The 23,170-nt window shown below is 37.5% G+C and overlaps 1 protein-coding gene across 1 annotated transcript in view; it reads right to left on the reverse strand.

Moving 5' to 3' along the window:
* The window catches only part of htr4 (5-hydroxytryptamine receptor 4), a 92,763-nt gene that overhangs the window by 10,900 nt on the left and 58,693 nt on the right, over window positions 1–23,170 (reverse strand). The window contains exon 4 of the mRNA XM_053323700.1: window positions 16,167–16,367. Within this exon, the coding sequence (XP_053179675.1) occupies window positions 16,167–16,367 (201 nt within the window). The remainder of the gene's footprint in view (window positions 1–16,166; window positions 16,368–23,170) is intronic.

A 23,170-nucleotide genomic window follows, 5' to 3' on the forward strand; every position in this document is an offset into this window, starting at 1 on the left:
TACTACCTTATGTGTGCTTTCATGTCATGTTTCAGTGTGTTTATACACTGCATCAGAGCTTAATGGCATATGATTTTGTGTATGTATTGCCTCCTTATCTACTGTATGTATGTGTGTGAATGTATTGTATTATATAAAGTACTTTGATTTACTATGATAAGTTAGTATTATACTGTCAAACATACAGTATATGTTTACACATTGTCTATGTTAGAATATAATATAATATAATATAATGGAATGGAATAGAATAGAATAGAATAGAATAGAATAGAATAGAATAGAATAGAATAGAATAGAATGGAATGGACTAGAATAGAATGGAATAGAATAGAATAGAATAGAATAGAATAGAATAGAATAGAATAGAATAGAATAGAATGGAATGGAATGGACTAGAATAGAATAGAATAGAATAGAATAGAATAGAATAGAAAGCATTTATTGTCATTGTATAATATACAACAAGAATATAGAGTGCTACATTTCAAACAGTGCTAATTGGTCAATAAAACCAAACAATAAAAATGAACCAACAAGACAACATGAACAAACAAACAAAGGAGAAACAAATAAACAGTGTAAGGAAATGGTGTGAAAAAGTATTGCACTGAATATACTAAATATTGCATTTAAAATTGAGGATATATCAGCCTGACAGGTGGGTAAAAAATGTTTTTGAGTCTGTTTTTTCAATCCTTTAAGGTCCTGTATCTCCTACCAGAGGGCAGGAGAGAGAACTGTGTGACCTGGTGTGAAATTTCTATGTTATTATTATTTTAAAGAATATTTAGCGGTTGTTCTTCTCATATTTACTCTCACTCTTTGAAAATATTTATTGGCAGTGCACACCAGCACATGTGTTTTTAATACATTTTCCCAATAAGTCCTTTAGTGAGGTTGAGGTTGGGTGGAGCTGTAGTGATGTTAACAAACTCTATGAGATCATTACAATGATAATGTTGTAAATTACTCCTATTATCTAACAAAATCAAAAACAAAAGGAAAGTGAAGGAGCTGTCAATAAGACAAACTAGTGGGTGGACTGTGGGTGTGTAGGTGCTCTAAAGCTCCACGGATCATTTTTATATTAACAATTAATCAAATAAGTACTGTAACATGTAGAAAAGGTGAATGACAAACTTACTGAAAATGGCCCCATCTTTTTGCCTGTTTGAGCTACTTATTTTGGGTTTAATGGTTCTTAAATCTGTTTTGGTTCAGTCTCAGTGCTCTCATTAATATCACTTCCAGTTCCAGCTATCTTAGCAAACAAGCCCTGATAAAAGCAAAGCACTACATCCCATGAACAAAGCAACAAAGCAATTCAAGACAGTTTCTCATAGGAGATGGTGGTGTATCGATCAGTTGGACAGAAACACAACTCAACATGGGATGATAATGTGGCTCTGTGTCTGCTGGATGCGTAAATGGAATGAATGAACTACTTGCTAACATGTTAGTTATGACACCTTTATGAGGCAACAACTGTGTGTCTCTTAGCTTTTTTCTTGAGTTTGTCTGCCTCCAAAAAGACAATGATTGAAACCTTTAAAAATACTCATCCAAATAATTGATCAATCATGGGAATAATTATTGGAATATGTGATCATAAAGGACTCAAAACTGTATTTACACCTTTTTTTTGCGCCAATATCAGTGTCTAACACCCAAACTTATTTTCCCCCCATTGCGGCTAAAAATCTCCACAAGGTTGGCTGACCATTGTTTCTGCTGCAGCTGTATTAAAGCTAATCCAGTCTATCCCATCATCAGTCACTGTGGATTTATTTCTGCCTCCTCTGCTATGATCCTATCTCATTATCTACTTGCAGTGCATGGCATTTCATAGCCATCAGTAATTTGGAGTGGCTGTATATACTGTGTGTGGTCTGCATCTACTGTGGCATTCAAAAAGGTCAAGAGACCCTTTATACTATTTGAATTCCCACAAGTATGAATTGTTGCATTGTCTCGATACACACAAACACGTACGTGCATAAAAAAAGAGCAGTATGTACGCACGCTGCCGGCCACGAAAAAACACACAAAGACCCAACACACGCACACATTAACCTGGTAGAGATTAGAAGCAGACGTAGCACGGTTGGATGGTAGCGTGTCCTGACCAGGAGCACTTTAAATGGTCCCTGTTTCCTTTTGATCTCCTAAACATTACTCTGTTTATTTCTGACATTTTTATTCAGACATTATTTATATGGGAACTGATTTTCTGATAGCAGCCGAAAACCTACAGTAAGGTATGTTGTTATCTTCCACATTCATTGCAGGACATTTGATTGAACATTAAAGAAGGTATGTGAGCAGACGGTTGGGAGTTTAAATCATCCACATTGCCCTTTAAAGTTTAGACAACCCTCATGATTGGGAAATGTAAGACTGTGACTACTACTTTGTATCTACAGAATATGACAAGACGCATGGCAATGGACATTAATCAGATACATCTGGAAGGCTCATTAAACTCTATAAGAGAAGAAAATGTAGTTTTTTTAATTTGCCTTGTTTACATTGCGTGTTGCTTTGTGGGATAAATATATGTCCATCAACAACATGTAAGATGACTCATATGATTTTAATTTGCTAATAAATATTGTGAAAAAGTTAGAAAAATGCTTCATTTTGACAGTTTCAAGTACACTTACATGAACCCTTTCGTCATTTCCATTTTCTCGAGTTTTACAATGGTAATTTTACCCTTTCACTATGCTACAGAAGCAACTGTTGCCCTTTAAAACCCACAACATTTATCTGACAGTTAAATTAAATTCATAAAACCAAAGATAATGTCAAATAGTAAAAGCAGATGGGACTATGGAGGGTAAAGGTAAGGCAAGAGTTGGATGTTTTTGAGCTGAATAAAAGACAATTTTGGTTTTTGGTTGGTCTGTTTTGTCAATGTGTTAATGTGCTGTTTGTTAAAGTCTTCTATGTTGTGTAATTTATTGTGTTGTGCACCTCAGGGGCCACTGTACAATGCACTGCCTCACGATTTTGGATCAAAATGTGATCTTCGGTGATCCGTGTCAAACACTTAATTACCCTGATTAAACAGCATCGCCCTATCTTGTCATTCATCAGCATCTGCTCCATTTCCTCCACAGGAATTTAATCCATATTGGCAAATTTTTGTTCAATTCTGGTAGGTATGAGACTTACACAATACCTTTCATAATATAAGAGGGTCTGTAAAGGTTTTCTAAGAGGCATTTTCTATCATACAAAGGTCACAGCTCAGTTTCTCCTTTGAGTGGAAATGTAATCTTTTCTTTGCATTAAATGACTTTGCTATTGCATCTTCAGCCTCTTGTTTTCTTTGCAGTCATTTCTGTGCCTCGCCTTTGCTCTATTTTCTTTTTCTACAGTTTTCTGTGATGTGTTTGCCTCTTGAGTGAATGACTCTGGATCACAGCATCACAGAATCCTTTTCAAAACAGCCTTGATTTAATTTGATTCCCTATTCACTCTCATCTCCTTTTTCTCTGTTGTCTCTCTTTATCTATTTACAGCTCTCTTCATTTTATAGCTATTTCTATTTTCTGGCTTTGTTAGCTGCCAAAGGCTGTTAAAAAACCCAAAAAAGACATGGCCACCATGATGTCAACCAATGGTTTGTGGACTCCCATTTTGAAGCCTTGAGTTGAGTTTTGATCATCGCCATCTTGGATGTTTGGAGCCAGAAGTGATGGGAAGTTACCATATTTGGATGAAAGGGTTGTTATCTTAGAATAAGTCATTACCAGTGTTGTTTTGGATTTAAATCTTTATCTGTTGTTTTAAAACATTTGGATGAGATTTTGAAGTTGAAAATAGGGATTCAATTTTGATGAATTACGTATGAATTTAAATCCTTATGTTGAGAAGGATTTAAATAATGTGTTGTATATATATATGGGAGACACATTGCTTCAAAAGTTGTATTCATCCTGTACATTTGTAAAAATAAAAATAAATTTGTTAATACACACTAAATACTGTACTATGCACGCAATCACAGTATGTGTAATCAGGTGGAGTGATTTTAAATATGGATCGATGCAATCATATCAATTCAAACTCTTTCTGTCTGGTGATTTACTGGTGATATCCCAATAAATCTACCTCCATTGGGACCTGCAGTGTGTAGACTTTTTTCTTTCTTGCTTGCACACATTTGTTGTTTGGTCCAGCACTTACTTTTATTCTTTTTCTGGATGTGTGCTTCCACCATAAACTTGTTTCCTGTATATATTCTCTTGTCTGTTTTTTTCCACTTCATCTCACTCTCTGGGTGTTCTTGTGTCTTTAAGTCCAAAGAGACAGTTTGTGTTTCTACATCTATGTTTCTGTCTAAGTTAGCGTCCTTCCTGAATGCCTTTGTGATGGAGCATCCTCCTTGTGGCAGTTCTGGTATTTTCAGTCCTAATTCATTTCCTCACAGTCCTTTCAGCATCTCCAGCTTACAGTGAATGAATGAGAAAATGTATCCTGCAGCTGTTCACTTAATTTCTACGTATTCTTTTTTAAAATCTGTTTTCTTCTCCATTTCCCCCTTCTTTTCTCTTACTATCTCCCCTCCTCCTTCTCTTTCATTTTCTCTGTCACACACACAATCTTTTGTTGTCTGTCAGCCAAGTTCTTAAAGCAGAAATATACTGGAGGCAACAGATGTTTCGTTTCTTTTCTTTTTCTTCTTCTTCTTCTTCTGAACACTGCACACTGCCAGCATCAAATGTTTCAAGCTGCCTTGATTCTTCTGCTTTCAGCTTGTTTTTTGTTTTTTTACATTCAGTGTTTTTGTCTTATTTAAGCAGCCAGTGACTTCAAAACTGCTTCAAACTGAAACAACAAAAGATCTAGATAAATGATCAGAAGAAAGACAATCAGGTGAGGATTAAATAAGAAGCAGTAACAAAAATAATTCCATTTAGCTGCTTCAGTTTCAGTTTTCTGGTGTTGTGCATCTCAGCTTGCTGTCACACTATCATGTCATTAAATGTCTGCTGTAAAAAAAGGCATATAGTAGGAATTCAAATGAACTGTCTCATACAGTACAAACCCTATCTTCCACAAATTATATTTATATACTACTAAATAGTTTTCCCAATTAGGTTGGCATTGGAAAACATAATTGCTGCCTGGTTTTTGTTAACATGCAATGTTTTTTCCAATGAATGCATGAAGCATTAAACTAATATATTCTCTTACGTTAACCTCATGTCAATGAATAAACATAACTATAAAAAGTTTAATATTGCTGTATTTACTACTAGAAGATATTGTGCTGCATGATCAGACATTTTGGCGGAAACTAATTAAATACATGTCACTCATTCTGTAAATTCAATATATTTACCAAATATGTTAATTAAAAAAAATCTCAATATGTTGAGAGGAAATATGTTTTGCTATGATTGTAGCAAAACATATTTCCTGTTTATAATAGAATATGAATGAGTGTGAATGAATATGAATGAATATTTCTAGAAGACAGTTACTCATGCAAATGAAAAGCAATATACTGAACTCCAAATTGATGTGTGTGAACCCCCCACCCCTCAAAAAAAAAAAAAAAAATCTGTGACCTTTTTGAAAAGAGTTTGCCAAAATAATAATGAGAATAATCAGACACTTGCTGAGAAGCTCTGACACTGATAAAAAAAAAAAGAATGTTGTTATGTTGTCATTATTATTATTATTATTTAAATCTAAGCAATATGTGTTAGTAAACCCTTTTTTAATATATCTGGCTGAATTTGCTTACCGGTTCATTGATCCAAAATGATTAAAATACTCACTTTGCTGCCTAGAAATGAAAATATAGCCACTTTCACAAAGGCAAACCTTGTGCCTCAATACAAGCTGTCCTGTATGATGTGTAATGCTCCGTCAACAGCTTGAAGGTGCATTAGTTTTGGGTCAGGAAATCTATTCTTACTGAATGCAGTGACAAGAATTTGTGCTAAATAAATAAATAAAATTACTACATTTGAGTTGACAGTATTCATAACCAGGCGGAAATGTGTTAGAAATGTTTACCAGTTTTATTTTTGTACTTTATTATTTTCTGTTATGGATTCAAAAGAGTGTTCATTGCTTCCTCCTGTGTTAATCTCTCTGAGACTGATGATACACAAGAGAAATATGTCCTTTCCTACTCTGCTATTTTCCTCTCAGTCTCTTATAAAGAACCTGTTTTGTTCAGGATGCGGAGAACAACACTTGACATCGGCAGCCTCTCGTATTCTTCTCTTCTGCTTTTACATGAAGAGCAACAACACAGCCCTTCAGTCTGCTGTCATGAGCAGATCTGTATCTTTTTGTTCCTTTTGTGTCATAATAACCTGTGAATATCCTTCAAGTGGTGCTCTAGACTAGATTGATTGCAGTACATATATTCTCTCAAAATGAATAAGTTATTGATTTACTGGTGTTTAAAATCACAAATGTAACATCTTCAAATAACACTCAATAAAGTTTTGCAGTGTTCTCTGACTCTTTCAATGTTATTTAAATGTATATTATAGCATAGTGAGGTTATCTCAGGGCATTTACGGAGGAAAAATTAATGGGATAGTGAGACATTTGCATAAATGATGAGATGGTACAAGCGATTTTATTAAATTACATTAACATTAGGACATGCAAATTTCAGTGTACTTGCCAAAAAATACACATGTTTAGTTTTAGGCATCAAAACACTTTGGTCAAGGTTAGTGAAACATCATGATTTCATTTAAATGTTAAGAAGCATGTTGTGTCTCATGCTTCAAGTCATTGCAGACCGAGACCATCTTTCTCTGACCTTAAACAAGTGCTGCTAATGCTTAAAGAAAACCATACAAAGGTTAATAATGCTGCAGTGAATAATATACCTCGAGACATCTGGACATCTAGAATCAACATGTTTGCAGCCAGATAAATTAATTAACATTTTCTCATTATGTCTATCATTAACATAAAAACTAATTCAGCAAACACATTTCAATCAAAACATAATTACTGGTGCATTTAAGCCATATATGAATGAGACCAAGCTGCCAGCACAGTTATAGCTCATACCTGCATGCTACCAGCTTCACCAGAGCAAACCTAACTCATTCTAAAAGGTCTCTTCTTTATCCTACAGGTAGCTGATTAAGATGTCCAGATTTGCAATTTTGTTTTAGCGGTTACACAAACAACCTTCAATGAAAACTCATTGTTGTTGCTGTAATTTGCTTTTGCTGCATTAATTTAGGACTGCACACAAACACTTCTATTACAAAGTGTCCATTTATACCGTCCAGTTTATAGGATTTAATCTAGACCAGCCAGCCACTGCACTGATTAACCGGTGATATTAATGGCACAGCTCAGTTTCTCAGTAAACCACATCCAAGGACCAGATTTAGAAAAGTCCAATGCTTAATGCCATCCGTTTCTCCAGTTGTAACATCATAAATGACCCTCCCTCCCCCACTCCTCATCTCCTGAGGGTCAGTTTATAATCTCTTTATTTGGATTATGAAATTCATGACGTCAAAAAGTTGGTGAAGCAGTGAAGAGTGCGTCTTCACTCCTCGTGTAAATAGCATCTATAATTGCAAAATCCACTGAAGCGTAGAGAATGCGTGTTCTCCCCCTCTGGACAGTCTGACATAAAAAGACAGTCTGACAAAAAAGGGGAACTGACTGTCACCAAGCCTGTTGTAAACAAGGATATGAGCACAGATCCATGACAGTGTGTGCTTGCTCTTGCATATGTTTTAAATATATAGGGTATCTGTTTTAATTTGTATTCAAGTGTTATAGTTTCTCACCAGCGCACAAACAGTGGAAGAGTTCAAACAGGCGGGGAGTTCTGGTCTTCTGAAATGAGGCCAACGCGGAAGTAACTTAGAACTGCATTCTAGCAAAAGGCCACCAGGGGGCGACCGTTTTGGTGTCAAAAGGACTTCCGTCACTTGATTTCTAACCTCAGTAAACGTTTTCAAAATGTGTTTATGGTCTCAATCGCTAGTTTAAAGCCTTCTTCAATGCAGTATGATGTTCATTTGTGAAATTTTGGCCTCCCTGATTTTATATTTGACGATAAAGCAGGGTATGCATTAGGGTGAGGCTACGTCGTGATTGACAGGTTGATTGACCAATGTCCTCGAGATCCAGCCCTCGCAACCAATCGCAACGTCCCCGCTCCGCCCATGGTTCTGCCCAAAGCCCCGCCATTTTCCCCCCATCCTAGTGCAACAGCAGCAATGATATACAATGACAAAAGCTGTCCGAACTGCAGCTGTCTGCACCAAACTCAATTTCTCATTTCCACTGTTTAACTTCTTATCTCTTCTTTCAACCAGGAAAGGTCGACTGGACTCGGTGTTGTTTTATAGCTACAACCTGCATCAGATTCAGACTAGAAAAGCTTTCAGTACAACCATAAAGATATTTCATTGATCTAAGCAGATATACTTTCCTTGCTCATGGGCATCTTGAGGGGAATAAATAAAGGATTGAGCATCATCTTTGTCCGCCCCTCCCAAATAGTCAAGCATTAAATCTTGAAGGTTAAGGTAAGAGAGACTTTTTCTTCTCACTTTCTGTCCAACTTTTTCTGATCTACATTAGGTATTCAAACTAATAGTATTTACATGGCTGCTTCTCTAACATCAAGGCCTCTGCAGACACTCTGTTGGCACAAACAACTGAAAGGACTTCTATAAGCCATATGGAGTCCAACATGCATTTCTCAAATATTCTTTTTATGTTGGTGATTCAGGAAAAGTCAATTTGCATATTGCAACAGAAATGGAGCCCTGAAAGGATCCTTCATTTAGTTTTCACAACTGCTGGTGATGAGTATAGGTGCAATTAGCATTTAACATACACTGAGGTTTAGCAACAACTACTTTTTTGGACATTTTTCAAACCATTAAACCCAATAAACACACAATACATAGCTTCAATATTTACAACAAAGAACCATAGTAACACAGTTGTATTTTTTACATTAGTTTTTATTCATCTAACCCTGAATGTCTCTACTTAACTTTCTACTCTCACTCCTCTTTTAGTCTTTGCTCTTTTCCATCGTTCTCATGCAATTTGCTTCTTTTCTTCCAGCTCCTCCTCCTCCTCCTCCTCCTCCTCCTCCTCCACCGTCTCCCTCAGCACCCATGAGTCACCTGTTTTCGCTGACGTTGTCGTTTGTCCACTGTAGCTACTGTTGTTGCTGCTGAAGGCTTTTGCAACATTATTTTTTTGTGAATGGCAGTAACGCTGTAATGTTTACGGCATGCGCTGCCAGGGAAGAAGAATTTCCTCTCTATCAAAATAAACTAAAGCACTAAGTACGATTGCAACAGACTGTACTCTTTCAAGGATTGTTTGCAGAGCTAAAAGGCAACCATTTGCACTTCAGATGACTGTTTCTTGAACAAATCTTACATTGGCTGGAGAAATCAGGACCCACTTCCTACAGTATATGCTTAAGGTGCCCTCACACCAAGGTACTTAACCCCTTTGGCCTCTGTCATAGTACTCCTTCATTATGATTGGCAGACCTTTATTCCCACTGGTGACCCTAAATTAAACTTCTTGGATGTTGCTGCTGTAGATCATTTCTTGGGTTTTGCCATCAAGGCTACACAGGAATTGCCCGACCCACCTGAGCTCGTTGGAGCCTGTTTGATGACTTAAAGATGTGCAGAAACTGCTCAAGGTTGAAAGGATGAGTGAAAATAAACTTAGATTTTATATGTGATAATGTGTCATTAGAGTATTTTCATAAGACACTGGGAAAGAACATCATTCAAAGATAATCCTGTATAGGAAAGAGCTCTGTCTGTCTTATCTGTCAAGTATTGGGTTAACACAAACAAAGTCTGTGTAACATTACATTTTTAACAATAATGCAATTTAAGGTCAGACACAGTGACACAGGCTTCATTTTCAGTGTGATCAATTATGTATCTCAAATGTAAAGAGTCTAAAGAGATGACAGTTAATAGAAACATATGGCAGCCTCACACAGAAAACAAACCTAAAACACATTGGCATGTTGTACAGAGTGATTTATGTATTATATGAATTAAATTAGTATGTATTATGTAATGTACGGTCCCATTAAGGGTAATAAAGTCTGGTCCACCTCAGTGGCAATAAGAGCATGACTAGAAATAGTTCAGCGGATGCTTCCTGATTAAACAAGGTTAAAAATATTCTGTCTTTCTCTGTGGTCTGAATCCATTATTCTTTGTTTGTGTGTTACTTTAATAGCATTTGTCTCACTTTGGCACTACAACTCAGACTAAACAGACAGGAAGGTTGGGTTCCAAATCATGATATCGAAGGACGATTACCAAAAAATCCAGTGTTTAATCTGCAGAGACTTGTTTTAATCTTTAGTTCCTTTGTTTCTGTTGTTCCACAGTGTTTGGATGTTTGTGTGTAAGTGTGTATATGTGTGTGCATGTGCATGTGTGTTGGACATTTAAAATATCCCAAAGAGCCCACACATGTGCACAGTGAGAGAAACAGTTCATCTGGGCTTTGTACTGTCTGGGTTTGCAGAGTTTGCAGACTCTCGCTTACATTTGGCTGCAACTGACTGACAGTTTCATTAATTCATGGTGTCATCATGCAGTTTTACATAAGAGCAGACTTCCTCTGACTGTCAGTCTGTCCATCTGTTGCATTTAATGTAATGTAACCACAAGCATGATGGGATTCATATCAATGATCCAGATGCTGTTGGTCTACTTAACTTAACTTTTTATAGTGACACCATTGCCTTAATTAGAAATTAGAGTCATTCATTATTTCAAGTGAAAAAGCTGAATGTAGTGTTGGCTGTGATTCAAGGCTTCATTGGATCTCATCTACTTATGAGAGCAAACTATTTATTTCACTATACGCAATGCAGATAAACTGTACAATACACAGCAATTCAGTTACTGTTTATATCAGTTAGTCACATTATTTGTAATTGTAAGTGTGTTTGAAGACTTAATACTTATGTCTGTGTCTCTCTGTAATCATTTATATAGTGTATAATGAGGTATAAGAACATTAATGTGCTATAGTAATAAGATAAGATGGGAAAATATATAATAAAGGAGAAAAGTGAATAACTGGCCAATAACTGAGTGCAAATTACACAATAGACAAGATACTGTATACTGTATGTACGAGAGTTAAACACATGCACAACACTTGAATCTACGTAATTTTCTCAATTGCCAACATTATGAGCAAGAAGCAGTTAGAAAGGTAATGTTATTAGCTTTAGGAATATAATTGTTCTTGAAAAAAGAAACATGACAATAAAAAGAAGTGGGCAGTTAAAGGAAGTGGACGATGAAGATACAGTCATAAGGAGATGTGATATGATTCCCTGGGGACACGGGGGGGAACTGGGGGGTAATGATGGGCGATTACCCGAATTGATAATGGAAGCTACGCTGTTCCAGGATGCGGAGGCAGCTGTATGTACATCGAAGAGTAAAAACCTCCTCCAGCTAGATAATTGAATGAAGAGACCATTTCCTCCTTCGCTGTTGCTGAGCTTTGCATCTTTTTTCTTCACCAATTTGGAGCAATTTCTTGTGTTTGTGGGCCCCAATATGCATTTACATTAAAAATGCATGCACAAACATTTGGGAAGGAACTACTAAATGATCACAGCCATTACACTAATCTGCACTATCACAATAAATGCCTTAGTGATAGAGTAGAGGTCCTCAGTTTGCTCCATTTATTCCAAATGTAGACACATTGTTACTTGATGGCATACGCACATATACAAAGGGTAAAATACCTGCTATACCTTACAAGTTAAAATAACTTTTACATCCAGTGGAGGTTCTTCAGCATGATCAACTCTCTCCAAAATGTCTTTAGGGCTAACAATGCTGCAGCAGAAGTCAGATAAGTCAAATCAGCTTGAGAAGTGAGAAACCAGAGATAAGACTGAGACTTTTATGGAGACACCTGTTTCAATTTCAGAGAGATCGTCAAGGTGAAGTGAAGTTTAATCCAGCTGTCTACATGATAAGGCTTACTCTGCTTGGTCTGATTCACTCATATCACAGGCTGCCAGCCCCCCCATCACTAACACACATCAGATACCAACAAATACTAAGTGGTGAGCAGAGGGAAAATAAATTACAGAAACGTCCTGATCACGTCACAGTCTGTTTGGTGACAGGCAAGAACTATAAATACTGGGGAGAGAAATGCATCTGTATCTGATTCATTGTGCATGCTTTTCCAGTATTGAGTATTAATTATATGATATATCTAATTAACATATACACTTTTTTCCATCATTATTATTGAAAGAACAGAACAAATTTGGTCTATATATCACCATGAAATCACTGAATTATAAGTTTGAGGGCAATAAATTAATAAATAATCGACTATACTGACCAGCTGGTCCAGCCTGGTACACAAACTAAATTGTCCTAACACTAGCTGCAAACTGCAAATCAGATGTTGAAAAAATGAATTAAGACAGTTTGACCAAAGCTGTCCAACCCTGCAGAAGAGTTCGCCAGCAAATGATCAAGGTAGTAAGCACATGGTGAGTGAGCTGATAAGTTGTAACTGCTACTGACTAGCCAGCAATTGATTTCCATATAACTTCCAGACAGTCCTCAAAGCCTATCCTAAAGTGCCAAAGTACACTAACGGTGCAGCCTCCAACCTCATTAAAAAAGTGCTTGTTGACTTTGACCTTGTGTCTTTACAGCCACACAAAGCAGAAGTTTAACAGTTTATGGAGCGAGTTTGTAAAGCTGCATGGCACAGTTTTGTTACCTGGTGGATTATTTCCCTTCCTGGCTCTCTGCAGAGTTCACTAGCTCAATTACAAGCTAGTTCGCTTACTAGCCAAGGAAACAGTTTGGTGTGTGGGATTTTGAAGCAAACCAGATGAAATCACGCTGTCTGCATAAATCTCTCCTTTTACTTGAGAATGTCAAAAGATGTGATGGATTAGTCAATCATATATCAACATTGTCATACATCCATGTCAGTGCATTGGGCTGTGTGCCAGCATGAGGGAGCCAAAAGGGAACAGACTGTACTCTTTATGGCTGATGACTATGGCTGACATAAATGGTGGGATGCACATTTGATATAATCTGTTCTTGCATATTAAGTGGGCCTACTTTGAGACAGTGCTCATTAGTGACTGGAAAGAGTATTTTCTGTCAAATTGTCTTCTTTCCCCTATTATGAAAAGAGCATATACAACTGATATAGAAGCCTTTGTGCCATCTAAATGTCATCATCTGCAGTACCAGTCAAAAGTTTGGACACACCTTCATATTCTCTTGAATGATAACTTGTGTCCAAACGTTTGACTGCTACTTTATAATTCCTGCTGCTGGTATTTCAGTCCTGTCAAACACAAAAGACCTAACAGCAGGACAGAGTTTCACAGAGAATAACACTGCATCCTGGATAGAAAACATCATTCATTATTAATTGCTAATTATCTTTAGAGCAAAGGTGTAAATTGTCTGGTGGTCCCTCTCGCTTTCTCTTACTCTCTCTAATACACACACACACACACACTTCCTTTATCAGAATGTTTGCAAGCTCCTGCATTATTTAGGATATAATACAAACACCTGCATCACAGGTGTCTACTTATATTGTCCATACAAACAAATGGACACTAGACAGCCAATCAAAAATGAGCCTTCTCAGTGTCCGAGCTGTAAAAAACTGATATATGATGTACGTCTGTGCAAGTTTGGGAGCCTGGATGAATAACTTTTAAAAGGGCTCTCTTGCAGTTTGAATCATGTGTTATGTTTATGTTTACTGCTGTTCTGAAATGTGTTAGATACTGAAAATGCCAGAGTTTGTTTACTCCCACTCCTCTGTTAAAATGAATTCCATCATTCTAGCCACAGATGCAATAAAAGGAATTTATCAAGTCTATAAGTCCTCACACAATCCATGTTATCAGTCTGCAGGTCCTCCACCTGGAGCTAATATCAAAGCTATCGAAATGAAAGGCTTTGCTTAAATCTGATAAATCAAATTGCATTCTGCCCCTTCTCACTCTTACAATTGACTAACATTTTAGGTCTGGACCAACTTTATCTGCTAGTAAAAAAACGATGAAGCAGCCCGATTTCTTCTGAATGTTTTCTACCAATAAATCATCATCATCATCATCTTCAGAAGTTGCCCTCTAAAGCGATGCATGAATATTTAAGGTGAATGAAAATTAGCATAAAACTGCATTAACTTATTTATCTGGCCATCTTGGGGCAATGGGAAAAGGTTGTGAACACCACACTGTTATATTATCACTTTTTGCATGTTGAACGTGTTGCTTTTTTACACATCTAACAATTATGGATTTTTCTGCCCACCTGATAAAGTCCTCATAATATTCACTCATTCCCTCCAGCTCCTGAGGGAAACATTTATTGGCCAACTGCCCCACTATATTCACCAGCTAGATTGTAGAGCTGAGAGAAGCTGCAAGTGGGGAGCTCCGGTCCTCTGAAATGAGGCCAACGCGGAAGTAACTTAGAGCTGCATTCTATCAAAAGGCCACCAGGGGGCGACCGTTTTGGTGTCAATGGAAAATTCACCAACTTCTCACTTGATTTCTAACCTCAGTAAACGTTTTCAAAATGTATTTATGGTCTCAATCGCTAGTTTAAAGCCTTCTTCAATGCAGTATGATGTTCATTTGTGAAATTTTGGCCTCCCTGATTTGATATGTGACGATAAAGCAGGGTATGCATTAGGGTGTGGCTACGTCCTGATTGACAGGTTGATTGACCAATGTCCTTGAGATCCAGCCATCACAACCATAGCAACCTCCCCGCTCTGCCCATGGCTACGCCTCATGCCCATATAAGTAGAATCCATGTTTTTAATTTTCCCAGCATGCACCTGAAATTTTCAAGATGGCGCTGCCTAGATTCGAAACTATTGGCTTCCGAGCAGCAGTCCACAAACCAATGGGTGACGTCATGGATGTAACGTTACATTTCTTTTATACAGTCTATGGGAACAACACTGTCATTTGATACATTGTTCATATAACATTTAATAATCATAGTTGCTTGTAGTAAATGTAATTCCTTCACAATGAGTTGTGGTTGGTCTTGTAGCTGTGAAGAGTTTTTAGGATGTTCCACCTCTTTAAAGCTTTCCAGATGACGCTGAAGATGAACGCTAACTACAAGACTAGATACCACCAGGAGAAAGTAACGACAACACATGCAGCACTACCACACACTAGATTCTGACCTTTAACCTGTAATAACTCACCGACACATTAAGTCAGAGAATCTGATTCAAACACTATATATCATCCCCCTGACTCATTATGAGCATGACACCATTGTGTCACACACACACAAATAGTTCTCAGTAAGTTCAAGGCCTTACATTTGTCTTACAGAGAGACACTATTTCATGTCAGTGGTGTGACGTTGGTGTATTAGATTATAGGGCTGAAAGATCTGACGGATAATTTTATTTAAATTAGATTATGAGAATGTATTTTTATTTGAGTAAATGGGGAGTATTTTCATGAAGGGTTTGGAGATCTTCCAATATTGTGGGCATCTTCCATTATTTGTTAAACTGTACATTTTGTCCTTTAATTATGTATAATTATCTTTATTTACTTAATTTACTTATTTTTATAGTACCCACTCTATTTACTTCATATGCTGAATGTACTATTTGGTTTAATGAGGTAGTGATATTTTTTAATCCTTTATTCATAAATATCCTGAATATGAGAAATGTTTGAGGAAGTATGTATATGGTAGGGAATGTACATGTGACTTTGTTCATACAGTAGTGTGTGTCAGGAGTTTTATGCAAGACCCTACACATTTTTTCCACCGTTATTGCTGGTAGATCTCATTAAACCTAAGAAATACCACATAGAAGAGACCCGCTACGTCAGCAGAGCCTCCACATAAGACCTTCACATAAAGGGGTTTGTATTACCTGCATAAATCCAGGACTCTCACCTTTGCAGCTCAATGAAGCAGAGCTCATTACATCAGGTAAGGTGTGAGTTTACACCACAGGGACAAAATCACAAAGTATCTACTTCAGCTAAAAGTGGAACATAACTCTATGAACCCATGCTAAATCAAACCTGCACACATTAACACACCAGTGGAGCCTCTTACCTGTCCAGAGCGATGCAGCACAGGTGCAGTATGGACGCAGTGGTCAGCAGGACGTCCAGCGAGGTTCGGACCAGGCAAAAGGTTTCGCTGTAGATCCAGTGCTGGCGGACTAGCTCGATGGCGCCGAACGGCATCACCAACACCGACACCATCAAGTCAGCGAACGCCAGAGACACGATGAAGTAGTTGGTCTTGATTTTCCTAATGGAGGGAAAGAATGACAGACGGAACAATGAATCATTTCAGAGACACAAGAGAATCAGTAATTCACAGCTCGTATTTTTGAACAATGAATCAGTAATGAATGATTGTTATTCAAAATGCATATTAAGATCTTTTAATGGTCTGTCAAATCTTAACACTTTTATTCAATTTAATGAACAAACTGCACCATAGGAAACATGATTGTGATATAATATATATAATGTTGTTTTTTTAATAGTGGTGAGTCACACATGTGAGAGATTGGCAGGTGTATGGAAAAAAACAGATATAGAGCAACAACAGGTAATAACAGCTGTTGATTGGCTGCTGATTGAGAGATACATGATGAGTAATTATAGAAAAACAACAAAACAGCTCATTAGAGGTCATTTTAATCACGAAAACACACAAGAGAGCAGCTGTACTTCCATATGAGCATTTATTTTTAATGAATGGCGATTTACAGATATAAAAAGATAAAGACACATTTTGGCAAGTTTAAATGAAAACTTCCTGCATTCAAATACAAATGATGTGTCGATTCCTTTTTGTCATTAGGGAAATTGCAAATAGAAAGCAACTGAATGGTATTTGTTAAATAAATAATGAGTAAACAGTTTATTGGCACATTTCACACATCAGTTTGCCAAGTGTGTATTATTCTTTTGTTCCACTAGATAAAAGCATTATGGTAATAATTCATTAACACAACTGGCATAAGCACAAGCCAGCATTGACTTACTACCATTTCACTACTATGCCAATCATTTTAAATTACATTTTTTCCCTTTCAGCTTATGTTTATGTACTTATAATTAATTCAGCATGAGGTCCAATCCAGGCCACTGGGTGACTTTGCAAAATGTGAAAATTGCAGAGAAATAATTCAAATTTCTCTATAAAAAGCATTGCTATTCCTGATTTGTCCACTGGAGTTCCTGCTGTCCAAATAAGAGTAGCAGGCCTTGTCATGCCTCCTGCTTGCGTGCAGTCTACGTGACACGTGCACTCTTTTTTTTCTGGTTCAACATGACAGTGTGCACAAACTTAGCCATGCTTTCATTTCCAGATACTTAAAAATGTTTACAAAGCTGTTATTCTTATCTACATGCATTCCCAAAGCAGTACTTAAGAGAAAGTGCACATGCACGCTAGTAAACATCAGCTGTCTGTGGCGCTAAAGGTGATTTTTTGTTTTTTAAAAATATTTTCAATATTAATATTAGAAGTAATTTTGCATTTAATTGTCTGTAAGCTTTGCTATGTAATAAAAATACAGACATCATAAAGTGTAAATATTGTAAACTGCACAAATTAAAGCTTTATAGTTTTAAATTCAGTATTTAGTATGAAGACAAAGCTTAATGTGCAGTGACAGTCTTTATAATTCATGTTCCTGGGTGGAAGCCTGATTAAGAAGGTAAACTTTAAATGATTTATAGCTGCTGCTCCAGTCACAGATGTTATTCATTAATGCTAAAATGAAGCAGTGACTCATTATTTCTGTATTACACTACTGTATGTAAACGTGAGACAAGCATACAAATAAGTAGAGAGAAAAGAGAAGATATAGAATCTGAAGATATACCACAGAAACATAGGATATATAGTGTAGAAGAAGAGGGAGAGGAAGACGATGACGACACAGTCTGACTAATCAATTGTTGAGTTCATTTTCGTGTGTATTGCCTTAGTTTTGGTTTCCATGACTTATAACTGTACAAAAACAATGCAAACCTCCATAAAACATGTACTTTTTGGTTCCTCCTGCAAGTTGCTGCACATGTTGAAATGCTGTCAGCCTCTAACAAAATTGCAGAAGTCACTTGTTTGATCGTTTTTAACAGGGTTCACAAAATGTGCTTCATGTACGTTTTAGCCTGATGATGCCTTTTGGGAAACTAAGACCAACAAATACAGAAATTGATTTCCCAGTGAAGCATCTCAGTGATGCTTCTGAGGCTAAATGGAGAGCAAATCCCTGCAGCCAGGTCCCAAACTCTGGTTTTGAAACAAATCAAGCATGTATACCATGTTCTTAAGGGACAGTCTTAAGGGAACACTTGCAAGATGCTGAGGTTGACACTGAACAAACAAAATCAAGGAGAAACAGAGGTAGACAGGAAAAAAGTTCAGGTTCTAAGTTTGTCTTTCAATACTAATTTAGAGGACAGGACGAAAACATTTGATATTTATTGGTTCCATTACTCACAACACAATAGATTTCAGGGGAGAAGAACAACAAACAAGAAAATAAAGGATTAGGAGGAAACATCCATCTTCCTGTTCAGCGGAGTGGGAGGAAAGAAGACAGGGAGACATGCTGAGTAGTGAGAGGGAAAAAGTTGTTAAAAGTCATCAAACGAGAGACAGAGAGACAGAGAGACAGAGAGAGAGAGAGAGAGAGAGAGAGAGAGAGAGAGAGAGAGAGAGAGAGAGAGAGAGAGAGAGAGAGAGAGGGAGATTGGTGGATTCATTCTGCAAATAGGTAAAGTACAGGGATAAAATAGAGCTGAGAACTAAATCCACCTTGATTGTAGTGACTAACAGCCTGCAGAGTCTTTTATATCTTTTTCTGTTATAAAATCTTTAATAAAGTAATACAGCTTTCACAGGCGAAGGTCATGCTGTTACTTCAAAATATTGCTGAGATTCAAAAAACAACAACAAAAAAACAACTTTACAATAAACAAAGTTATATTTGACTTTTATCTTTACTTTGCAGCTGGAATCTGCAGTGATATTCCTGGAAGCAGTGATTAATGGTTATCTTCGCTGGACGCCTACAGTAATCACTTTGTGAATTGAAACCTCACTTTTTTTTTTTAATTAAAAATTGTTATCAAAGTGCATCATCTGCACCGAGAGTATTTGAACACATGCAGCAGAGCGGTTGAGTGTGAGAGAAAGTGAACTAGGATCCAAGGACACAGCTGCTGAGTGAGTATTATGTTTTATCAATGCAACACAATCAATGAAGGTAATGTGGGGAACTGTGACCCAAATCAAGCTATTAAAACTCATGCTCCAAAACACGCTTTATTTTACAAAGTCACAAGCACACAATCTGTCGCAGTGTCACATTATATTCTAATTAGAGATATCCCAAGATCATATGAAACACCCTAAAAATAAAATAAACACAATCAAATGCCTGCAAAGCTTCTCTACTCGATGACAGCCGGGTTCTATCTCAAGCATTTCTCTCACTTGTGTGAATAAACATTAGTGTTGAATGTGAAATATTATCTGGGAGCACCTCAACAAGGTGACACTAGAACCTCTCTCTTTCTTATTTGTTTAATATTCATTCTTTCATTTTTTATTTTTAGAAATCTAAAAATGACTCTTGCACATCACAGACAGCAGATCAAATTATGTTTTTTAATTCATGTTAAATCTATTAGTAACTTGATGACCTGTCCTTCTTCCCTTCTTCCTTTCTTCCTTCCTTCCTTCTTTTTTCCCCTCTTTCCTGCATGTCTTCTTCCATTCCTTCCTTCTTTCCCTCCTTTTCTTCCTATCCCTACTTCCTTCCATCTGTCCTTCTTCCCTCCTTCCTTTCTTCCTTCCTTCCATCTTTCCTTCCTTCCTTCCTTCCTGCCATTTTTTCCCCTCTTTCCCGTATGTCTTCTTCTGTTCCTTGCTTCTTTCCGTCCTTTTCTTCCTATCCCTACTTCCTTCCATCTGTCCTTCTTCCCTCCTTCTTGTCTTCCTTTCCTCCTTCTATCTTTCCTTCCCTCCTTCTTTCCTGCATGTGAACCTCTCTCTTTCTTATTTGTTTAATATTCAGACTTTCATTTTTTATTTTTAGAAATCCAAAAATGACTCTCGCACATCACAGGCAGCAGATCGAATCATGTTGTTTAATTAATGTTAAATCTATTAGTAACTTGATGACAGAATCAAATTAAACTTGGCTGTTGTCATGTTTGTGTGCTGTCTGCAAGCTGCTGGTGTCTGAGCTCTGATACTGTGCTGCTGTCTGAGCTCAGCCAAAAATCACTTGTGGCTCTGCTTCAACGCTGTCCAATCAAATGTGTTGGAGCTCCAGTAACTCTAGCAGGAAGATAAATCTGCTCTCGCTCATCAGTCTCAGTCAAACAGTTCAATCTAACTTTCATGAATATCATACATATCATACATATCAACAATGTAAACATGTCAACTTGTTTTAAAGCACAAACAGTGTTTTGATCAAGTACCTCATGAAAAGTGTGTGTCAGATACATACAGTACTTAATCAACTCCTGCTGCTATGGAAACATGTATTTTTAATCTTTTGATAAGACATAAGACAAGATAATAATTAAAATAAATGCCTGCCTTTTGTAATAGTGCAATATTATTAAATGATCAAAAATTCAGTGCTATCTAAATCTCATTGGTTAATTAACTTAAACATGCACTAGGCAACATTTAGGTAAATATACAGCAGGTATGATCGGCTTTGATCATGATTATTCATGATGTCAGTAAATGATACAAGGTGCAACTTTGGAATAATACACTGAAAACCAATATCCAGCCTTTATATCAGGGGTGTCAAACATGCGGCCAAGGACCACAACTGGCCTGTCCAGGGGTCCAAACTGGCCTACCTACCTACCTTCCTTCCCTCCTTCCTTCCTTCCTTTTTCTCTCTCTTTCCTGCATGTTTTCTACTGTTCCTTCCTTCTTTCCCTCCTTTTCTTCCTATCCCTACTTCCTTCCATCTTTACTTCCTTCCTTCCTTTTTCCCCCTCTTTCCTGCATGTCTTCTTCCGTTCCTTCCTTCTTTCCTTCCTATCCCTACTTCCTTCCATCTGTCCTTCTTCCCTCCTTCCTTTCTTCCTTTTCTTCCTATCACTACTTCTTTCCATCTGTCCTTCTTCCCTCCTTCCTTACTTCCTTTCTTCCTACCTTCCTTCCTTCCTGTTTATCTACTTTTCCTGTCTTTCTTCCTGTCCAAACTGGCCTACATACCTTCATTCCTTCCTTTTTCTCCCTCTTTCCTGCATGTTTTCTACTGTTCCTTCCTTCTCTCCCTCCTTTTCTTCCTATCCCTACTTCCTCCCATCTTTCCTTCCTTCCTTCCTTTTTTCCCTCTTTCCTGCATGTCTTCTTCTGTTCCTTCCTTCTTTCCCTCCTTTTCTTCCTATCACTACTTCCTTCCATCTGTCCTTCTTCCCTCCTTCCTTCCTTCCATCTTTCTTTCTTCCCTCCTTCCTTCCATCTTTCTTTCTTCCCTTCTTCCCTTCCTTCCTTGAGTTTGACCCTCCTTCTTGATATCCTTATCTCCGTTATACATTGCAATGGCGTGCATTAATACTACCTACAAAAATCAAGCAATTTTACTTTGCAGACTGACATTTTAACATTTTAGTTGCAGCTAATGTTGCTTTTCCAGCACAAGGTTACTACTAACTTTGAACACAGACTATAGACACAGACTACATGTGTCTCCCACACACACACACACACACACACACACACACACACACACACACACACACACACACACACACACACACACACACACACACACACACACACACACACACACACACACACACACACGTATAAATACATCCCCTCTTTTACCCTCACTGATTGATGTCTCCTGTGCAGCTTTGTACTTGACAAAGACCAGAAACTGCTGACACTTATTTAAACTTTATTATTATTAAAGACAAACTTAGTGACGGGATACCAGTCAGTGTGTCAGATGTTAAGTCGGGGGCTTAAAAGGAGTCTGTATATTTAACCTTTAAGATTAATCAATCAGAATAATGAATAATGTTCAAAAGTCAGTTGCAGCCCAATTTATCATTGACCAGTAGCTTAGTGTGAATGGTTAAATACAGGCTGAGTTTACAATCCTAGAAACAAATATGCAGTAAAGGAGCTGGTCAGTCAGATCCACAGTCAGTCATTTAGGTATTAGATTAGTAATAAATTATGACAGGTAGGCACTGCACTGTCAAATAATGTCCTTGTATTTAATGCAATTTGTTGTTAAGCTTTGTTTGCATTCAAAGACAAACCTCACCAGCCAACCAGTGACACAGTGGGTCAGTCAGCTGGCCTGTTCTCCCCGCTCTCTGCAGTGTGGATGCTCCACACTCTATAAATAGCCTCAGTAAGAGTGGATGGCTGTGAGGGTTTTCCATCGGCCCGTCACTAACCCAAACAGCCCCTTAAAACAGGCTGTTAGTGCTGGAACCAACCAGCTGTCTGCTCCGCTCGCTGCATGTGGGACACATGTAAATCACGTTGCACACACACACACACACATGAAGCAGCCAAGCACATGTGAATATAAGAGTAAAAACACAAAGCAACATGAGTAATATAGTAAACACAAGCACAGACACATACACACACACACATAGTATAAATAAATGAGGCTTATATATACACACACACACTGCATACTGTACACACACACACGCACGCACGCACGCACGCGCGCGCGCACACACACACACACACACACACACACACACACACACACACACACACACACACACACACACACACACACACACACACACACACACACACACACACACACACACACACACACACACACACACACACACAGTGGTGTTGGCTGTAATACAGAATGGTTCAGAAACCATTAACATGACCTGGGGGAGGCACTTTGTTTAGTTAGGATAACATATTGTGTTTAGCTGAAAGTGCTAAGGATAAATAAACTGCCAACACAACCGATAATAAGCCTTTAGTTCATATTTTTGCTTTTTATAATATATTGCCTGAGGTGTTGAATGCCTCTTTAGTGCCAGAAACAGTTA

This window comes from Scomber japonicus, chromosome 8 (assembly GCF_027409825.1).
Source record: "Scomber japonicus isolate fScoJap1 chromosome 8, fScoJap1.pri, whole genome shotgun sequence".
Lineage (NCBI taxonomy): Eukaryota > Metazoa > Chordata > Actinopteri > Scombriformes > Scombridae > Scomber > Scomber japonicus.